The 8,150-nt window shown below is 48.1% G+C and overlaps 1 protein-coding gene across 2 annotated transcripts; it reads right to left on the reverse strand.

Moving 5' to 3' along the window:
* Positions 1-2,912: 2,912 nt before the first annotated feature.
* Positions 2,913-6,740, reverse strand: RRAD (RRAD, Ras related glycolysis inhibitor and calcium channel regulator). Of its 2 annotated transcripts, XM_050328231.1 has the most exons (5): positions 6,668-6,740; positions 6,201-6,549; positions 6,013-6,086; positions 5,282-5,486; positions 2,913-3,828 (listed from the first exon to the last, which is right to left on the reverse strand). In XM_050328231.1, the coding sequence occupies exons 2-5, from the start codon at positions 6,535-6,537 to the stop codon at positions 3,551-3,553; spliced, it is 894 nt and encodes a 297-aa protein (XP_050184188.1). In that variant the 5' UTR covers positions 6,538-6,549; positions 6,668-6,740; the 3' UTR covers positions 2,913-3,550. The 2 variants fall into 2 exon arrangements, with proteins under 2 accessions (XP_050184188.1, XP_050184187.1); XM_050328230.1 differs by lacking the exon at positions 6,668-6,740 and having other exon boundaries at positions 6,201-6,552.
* Between the last annotated feature and the right edge of the window lie 1,410 nt (positions 6,741-8,150).

Here is an 8,150-nt window from a genome sequence, read left to right on the forward strand (position 1 = left end):
TTAAAGGAAACTCCTGGAAGGCACAGGCATCACATTGGGTTGGGACTGCAGATTCTTTGTGGCCCCTGTGATGTGCTTGAAACTAAACCTGTACATTGTCTTTGAATAAAGAGTACTAAAGCAAATTTCAGCATAACTGAAGTATTAATTCCCTTTATTTTTACTAGGTTTTATCACTCTTCTATCATACACTATCAGCTCACTCTACCTTCAGTAAAGAGCACTGATGTTCCCCAGTGTCACCATGCAGATCGTGCTCTGTTTTTTCTAGTCCTATTTTGAGCAAATGCATCTGAGTAAAACTTCATTTTCAGTGTTGCCAAGTCTTCCCCCAGCAGATAACATTTTGTCTATATTTATGTGACATGACTTTCTGCTTCTTGGTTTTGGCAGATGGAGGAATGATTTTTTTTTTTTCCATGTTTTTCACATGACGAAGAATTTACAGGATCTACTTTAGCAACAGCAAGCACAGGAGGCTTTGATTTGTTTACCTAACATAGACTTCACATACAAAAGGCAATGGCCTTCCCCTGTAGTTGTCAATAAGTAGCTGTTCCAAATGGATTTGTGCCAACACAAAATCCACCACCACAATTAGCAGTAGTAGGAACTTCAGCTGGCAGCAGCAGTGAGAGCAGGAAAGATTAAATGACTGTGTGAACTGTCTCTCCAAATTAAAACTGGTGTGCACTGGCAGAAAATACGAAGTCTCACACCACTGTCACCCCTTGTACTCTGTTCTACTTTGGTAATTCTTGGAGAAAATGTTGCTGTCTGGGACTCACTATTTTCACATGACAGATTCACCTCATTAGTTACAAGAATCTGAGAAACCACACCAGTAAAACACCTCAAGTGACAAACACCCACAGACGTCTTTCAAATGTTTGAGGATACAGACAACCTTTTGGTTGGTTTTTAGGCACATTTTTCAGTTGCCTGTTACTGAATTCTAGCTGGTGCTGCACATGTACTTCCAAAAACTCTGCTTGGAAATTCCACTAATTAATTAATTAATCAATTAATTTTCTGGGTAGGATATCTTCAAGGAGCTTCAAAATCTCTGCAAAACAGCACTCATGAAACTTCTAGAGCAGGTTTTTGTCAGAGCTGCAATAACGTCAAACCTTTCCCCTTCTCAAGAACTGTGGCTGAGTTATGCCAATACCTGCACAAACAAATGAATGGGAAAAAATCAGTATGATGATGATTTGACTAAGTATTTTATTGTACAGTATTAACTGGTAATATTCTAGATTAGCCCACGTTTATTTGGGGTGAGTGCCAGTTTATTGTCTCACAGTGTCCTAAAGGACACACTTCCAAAATACAAATTATTTCCCACAGTTCAAATGAATCTCTAGGAATGGACTAGAGCCCCTCAGAAATATCTTAGGTTTATAGGTTGCCCAAAATGAATCTGTGAGTTCATGAACAGTAAAACATCCAATTTGTGTGTCAGTGTGCAAAACCCAGAGCTGGTGACCACGACCCTGAAGAGGCTTTGCCACACAGGTTTGTCATTAACCCCAGCACGTACAGGAACAGGTCTGTGCCACGTTTATTTATGCACATTTGGGCACTCCTGCTGTAGAATTTTCAGGATTAGAGCAATTGCTCAGGTGTTGCCAGTGCAAAGCCTCCATGTGCACAGATGCCTGGTGACACACTCTGATGGTGGTGACATGTTCCACAACACAGAACAGCTTGCCAGCAAGCAAGGCTAGTGGAAAAAAGCCAAACCCACCTAAAATGTCTCCTCAGGTAAACGTGAGGTTTGACAGCAGGACAGAATTCTCTGTTCATAGGAAATGGGACCCGTTATCAGCAACATAAACTGAACTGTGCTTGTAAGCAGTGGTGTCCACCAGCAGCACATCAGGAGACACTCATTCTCACATTCCCTGGGGAAATCAGGAGGGATTTCCTGCAGTATTAACTGTTCCATGTTGCCAGCACTGGAGAACTAAATGGCCCAAGCACTGGGATAAAGCAGTGGAGAGTTGTTTGATCTCTGGGAACCCAGAGTAAGGTGTAGCAGCTGATGAAATCTTCCTGCTGTATGGGAAAGGACACACTCAACACCCTGGCCAAACAGGGCTCTGGGGAAGCTGGAACAGCCTCTCTAACAAACTGGATCCAGGCAGGGACAGGAGAACGAGAAGGTCGTCTGTTTTACTGGTTTTGAGAACTAAGCTCACAGATTACTTTTAAGAAAATTATCCAATGAAAAGGAATTTATAAAGCAAATGCCATAAGTCCAAGTTTTTCCACTGTGACACGATTGGGTTTTACCTTCACTGATAGCAAATAGGGAAAAATCATGGGAACACAGTGATTATAACACACTAAACTAACATGAAAACTTTAACAGCACTGAAGGCCACTAGACACAGCTGAAGCCTGGAACTCCTTCATACACCCTTACCAGCCTGCTCTGAACTTCTTGAAACCACTGGCAGGGGTCTGCACGATTGTGAGTAGATTAGACAGTTATACTGCTGCACAGAGAGAAAAAACAACCTCCTGCACTTGCTCAGTGGCTGTAACACAAGACCTTCAAGCCAGGACAGCCCTTCAAACATGCCAGAGTTCAATTTATCAATAGAAACACAAGACAGCAGCCGAACTAAAGGAGTTTTATAGAGCCCTGCTCCTGCCACAGCTGATGAGAACCAGGTTGAGGATGAACAATAATATGAAGGGTCCAGGCCTCCTTTCCCATATGAGCTGTGGAAGTAGAATGTTCATAAAAGCAGGGTTTATTTTTTAGAGAAATTATCTATTAAAGGACACAGGATTTTCCCAATTCATCTCATTCTAGAACTTCATCACAGGTAAATCTGCATAGTCTGTGTATAATGTTTTGTACACTGAAAAAGCTCAGTATAAAAATACTGCTCTCTCATTCTTTACCCATACTATGAGAAAAGCACAGTTTATTATAACAGGAAATAATACTTTATTATAAAATCTGCATTTAAACAAGTAACCAATTCATTGAATAACAGTTAATGGAAGTGCAAATTAACTTCATAAAATGACATCTGTTCTGTATTTAAATATATATATAATTTGTTTTCTCCCATTCTGGTGTGGTTCTACCCCCTCCTCCCCACACTGAAGTTTAAAAAGATTTATCATTGCTTGCATTATACTAAAAAGAGTGTACGAGCCTGCGTACAAGTTCAAGTTTTGCTCTGCAAACGAGACAAGTCTATGGTGAGATACTTCTTATCCTTCCTTATCTTTGCATCTCTGGTATCCACAGGACAAGAGGATATAGAACATATGTACACAGTGAAAATGTGGGCACGTCAAGCCACACATTTCAAGTTAGTTCATTGACTTGCACACATCGAAACTTAAACCATTTATCAACGAAGCATTGTGGTGTAACTTCCAGGCTTGCTTCAGCACCTTAAGGCATTAATGAGAGTCTCAATGGATAAGTCACTCTTGTTATCACCACGAGGATCATCTACACGCTTCTCATAACAGTCCAAGGCTCGTTCATCACGTGCAGCATCCGGCCTTGCTGAAGCTCCTATAGCACAGATAAGTCATGGCAGGACTTTGATTTTGCCTTGAAAGCCATCTTCTTGTTGTTCTTTGCCACAATTCTCCCGAGGAACCGCTTGGCCTTTTTGCCTATGCTCTCCCTCCTCTTGGTGTTGGCCATCCTCCTGGCATTGTCCTCCTTGCTGTCCTTGCGCAGCCGGATCTGCCGCACGATGCCTTCGAACAGGTCCTTCACGTTGTGGTGAAGAGCGGCTGAGGTCTCGATGAATTTGCAGTCAAACACCACAGCACAGGCCCGGCCCTCTGCAGGGCAAGAGAAAAGGCAGCGTGAGTGGAGATTGGACTTTTTCTTTTCATTATATACGGCAGAAAAACAAAACAAATACTGGTTTTAAGTACAGAAGGTGCCTTCAGTGCCAGCAATGAGCTTTACTATAGAGTAGAAAAGCCCCAAATGGTTCTCAGGGTTTTGCCCCCTTGCTCTTTGTTTTGTTGTGGTGTGGTCAGAAATCTCATTTGACCGATGGTACTGAATGTCAGACTGTGCCAGTATTGTGAAGAGTTAAGCTGAGACAGGAGAGGCACTTGGATGCACATTTGCTGTTTGATAAGGGACAGTGTGAGGTACAGAAAGAAATGGATTTTATTCTGGAAGTTGTTGAGTAATTCTGCACCTCTGCCTTGCTGTAACAAGTGAGTTTTCCACACTAACAGCAAATGAAGCTGATACAGGCCACAAGGTCAGGTCACTAACACGTCACTGGAGGGCATGAGGTTGCACACCACTGGATCTGACTGGGGCTGCACTCGAAATGCAAGATGCTCAGTGTTCCAGACACGAGCACAAAACCCTGGAACATTGCTGCAGCACAAGTTTCAATGGTCAACTGTGGTAAATAATGGCCAAGTTGTAAACCTGAGGAAAGGACGGATGTCAGAACTGGGGCAGGTCAAACATGCACTGCCACCAGCCTGAAAGAAGTGATAATCTCCTGAGGAACTCAAACCAATTCCCTAGGCTGGTATTAACAGAGGGAGCATGGCAAAACCACACAGCGAGAGATGGTTCATCATCATCCAGGCACCAATAATCCAGAGTAAACTAACGGAAAAACCTCACAAAATGTTCAGTTTTCACAGAATTAATCCTGTGGTGTTGGCAGTGGTTCCTGTGCTCTGGTTACCAAATGCAAGCTGGAACTAGCTGAGGAATTCTCACTGATCACAACGGGAGAACATCAGCAAAGAGAGTTGAGTTGTGAGAGCCTGGTCCCACCAGCTCAGCTCAGATGTGATGGAATCACTACCAGAAGAAGGGGGTGGTACAGGCTGTATGGGATCACCCTTTCCAAAGGCTGCCTGGGCTCTGTGATGTGGCAGCTCCTGTCCCTCTCAAAGCACAGCTCGGGCTGCCACATCATGAGCCTGGTGGCTGCTGCTGCACACAGAGCATACAACAAAACCCTTAAGATGCTACTGACCAAAACCAGGTCCTACACAAAGCAGGGTGCTAAAGCTGCAGCTCTGATGCATTTTTTTTCTCTCATACTGCAGTTCAGACATCTTCCCCCCCACCATCTCCACTGCTTTCCATGGTACCAGGTCCCTCAGCATGAACCAGCTGGCTGGGTTTCTCCAGTGTACTTCAGATCATACATTTCTCTACACCAAACCCAGACCATTTCTACTGGCCATTATCCTCCACATCTCTGCTACTACTTTAGACATTACTGTGCAAATTCATGGTGTCTCTTACCATCAACTGAGACTTCCCGGGACCTGACCAGGTCGCTTTTATTGCCCACAAGGATAATGGGAATGTCTTCTGTTTGCCTTGCTCTTCTTAACTGGATTCTTAGCTCAGAGGCCTTTTCAAAACTAACTTTGTCTGTCACTGAATACACAATAATATAGGCATCTCCCATTTTCATACAGTGGTTCTGGAGCCATTGGCTGTCATCCTAAAAAGAAGACAAGAAATAGATTTATTGCACTGAAAAAATCTATTCAACACTGAGTAATGATTTAATTAATGTGAGCTCCTTGTAGATATTTTTCTTAGTTTTATCATAAAGAGTCAGTAAAAGTAAGCTGTCCCAACAGTTTTAAAGATTTTGTTCTTTAAAATGCAACACTAGAGAAAATTCTCTTGTTTCCAGAAATGGTATCAGGTCTGCACTGATCAGATTGGGAATCTCTAATTTTACAGTACTTCTCTGGGCTGCTCATGTAAGCTGCTGATTATTCAAAGCATTAAGGGATTCTCACTCCAGCTCTATTCAGGTTTTTTAACTGGCTGCCTAGCTACAAGAAATTAATTGCAGGAGTGAACAAAAGGCAGTATGAACTCTAATTTTTTAATGTCACTTATCTGATCAAAGAAATCAGCATAGATGTTCCATTTCTACTTTTTTTTTTTTTTTTTTTTTTTTAAGGGAACCACGGACCAAGCCATAGAGGAAAAACAAAGGAAAAGCTGTTAAGTACCTGCTCCCATATATCAAACACCACGAGAGAAGCTTCTTCTCCATCAACTATAATTGATCTGTCGTACGTATTTCCTACGGGAAAAAAAAAAAAAGAAGATTTCAGAAAAAAAAAGAAGTTATTCTCCTGGGAGGTCTGGGAGGGGGTGGCCGTGGGGGCCGCCCGGGGAGGTGCCGCGGGTCCCTCACCGGCCTCGTCCGCGTCCGCTCCATCCTCCACGCCGCCGAAGATGCGCGCCAGGCTGGTCTTGCCCACGCCGTGCTCGCCCAGCAGGATCACCTTGTAGAGGCTGCTGTCGGAGTCGCTGCCCGAGGAGATGACGGAGTCGGAGGAGTCGGAGGCCCAGCTGTCGCGGTGCTCTCCGCCGGGGCTGTAGGAGGTGCAGCGCACCAAGCCCTGGGGCTCGGCGGCGCGCAGGTCGCGCTCGTCCACGGGCATGCTGCGGCGGTGCAGGGGCTGCGCGAACGGCGTGCTGCCCCGCCGCCTCTCCAGGCACCGCACCTTGTCTCCGCGGTTCAGGGTCATCGGGGAGCCGCGCTGTGCGGGGACACAGGGGCTGTGAGGAGCTGTGAGGAGCTGGCAGCACCCGCCGCTCCCGAGCGCCCCAGCCCCGCCGAGCCGAACCGAGCCGAGCGTCCCGCGGAGCAGCGCTTACCTCGGGGCGAGGGAAGGAGGGCAGCAGTGAGGGATTCCCCGCCGTTTACCGCCTGTGCCGCTGCCGGAGCTCCCTCGGCGAGTGCTGCCGCCACCGCTCCGCGCCCCTATTTATGAGCCGGTGCCGGTCCCTCCCGCCGTGACGCGCCGGGCGCTCCGCCAGCGGGGCCGTGGGCAGCGCCCGCCCCCGCCGCTCCTCGGCTGCGCTCCCGGCAGCTCCGGCAGCTCCCGGCATCTCCGCTCCGCTCCGCAGCCAGCGGCGGGGGCGGCGGGGACACCCGGCACGGGGAGAGCCCGGCACGGGGGAGAGCCCGGTCCGCCCCACTCCTCTGTCCACCGATTCTCGCCCGGGCAGCGAGTGCCGTGGGCAGGCGATGGACGGAGGAGTGGGTCGGTGGAAACAGCGCCAGACACAGCGAGCGAACGGCTGAGCTCTGGGGCTGCCGGGCTCGGCCCCACCGCCTGCTCCTTCTCCTGCCCCTGCTCCTTCTCCTGCCCCTGCCCCGCCGCGGTGCTTTTCCCCGCCGGGTGCGATGCAAACCACATCTGCTCCGTGTGTCGCTCGTTTCCACTCGCAGCGCTCATGGTGTGCACAGGTGGCTTTCCTCGGCTTGAGAGGATCTGTGTCACGATGCAGGAGGTTCAGCGTAGCCCTGGCATTTACAGAAGCGTTAGGGGAGACCTCACTGCAGCTCCAACTGCCTGGGCAGGGGCAGAGGAGGGGCAGGACTGAGCTCTGCTCTGGGGGGACCAGGGACAGCCCCCAGGGAATGGCTGGAGCTGTGTCAGGGCAGGCTCAGGGTGGATCTCAGGGAAAGGTTCTTCCCCCAGAGGGTGGTTGGCACTGAACAGGCTCCCCAGGGCAGTGGGCACAGCCCCAAGGCTGCCAGAGCTGCAGGAGGGTTTGGATGATGCTCTGGGGCACAGGGGGTGACTCTTGGGGATGGGGCTGTGCAGGGCCAGGAGTTGGACTGATGATCCTTGTGGGTCCCTTCCAACTCAGTCCCTTCCAATTCTGTGATTTGATTTACACTGTTTTCATCACTTGGTGCTTGTCTTACTCAGCGTGGGTTATGAGAGTGGGAGTGGGTTATAAGAACAGCACCGTGGTGGGGGTTGCACACACTCAAGGTTACCGGGGTGTCCACATGCAGTGTTAACGGTCTAAGAGGCCAACATAAAACATAAAGGTCAAATTCTTCTCTTGCTTTCACCTGAGCAGCAAAGTGAGGCAGTGAAAGCCTTATCTCGTAAGCGGCACAGTCATTCCCATGTGATCGGGCGAAGAAAGGACTCAGCAGATAACTATACTGGTCCCCTGAATGGCTCACCCCGCCGTCGTGTATACACTTGGTTGTTTACCTAGCAACCAAAACGTGTCAGACATTGTACGGCCAAAATAGCTCTGGCTCCTGCTCCCGAAAGATTACAGCCCGAGCAGAGCGGGAAAATCCCGGGGACTCTGGGCAGGGACAGTTGCCATC

The sequence above is a fragment of the Myiozetetes cayanensis genome, unplaced genomic scaffold (genome assembly GCF_022539395.1).
Source record: "Myiozetetes cayanensis isolate MyiCay16 unplaced genomic scaffold, myiCay2020 scf38, whole genome shotgun sequence".
In the NCBI taxonomy this organism is placed as follows: Eukaryota; Metazoa; Chordata; class Aves; order Passeriformes; family Tyrannidae; genus Myiozetetes; species Myiozetetes cayanensis.

Bases quoted from the DNA above. Each gene is read 5' to 3' on its own strand.
- RRAD (XM_050328231.1), bottom strand. From the start codon at position 6,537: ATGACCCTGAACCGCGGAGACAAGGTGCGGTGCCTGGAGAGGCGGCGG. The intron at 6,087-6,200 runs GTGAGGGACCCG...TTTTTCCCGTAG, and splicing joins AGCGGACGCGGACGAGGCCG to GAAATACGTACGACAGATCA. The intron at 5,487-6,012 runs GTACTTAACAGC...TCTTCTTTTTAG, and splicing joins TGTTTGATATATGGGAGCAG to GATGACAGCCAATGGCTCCA.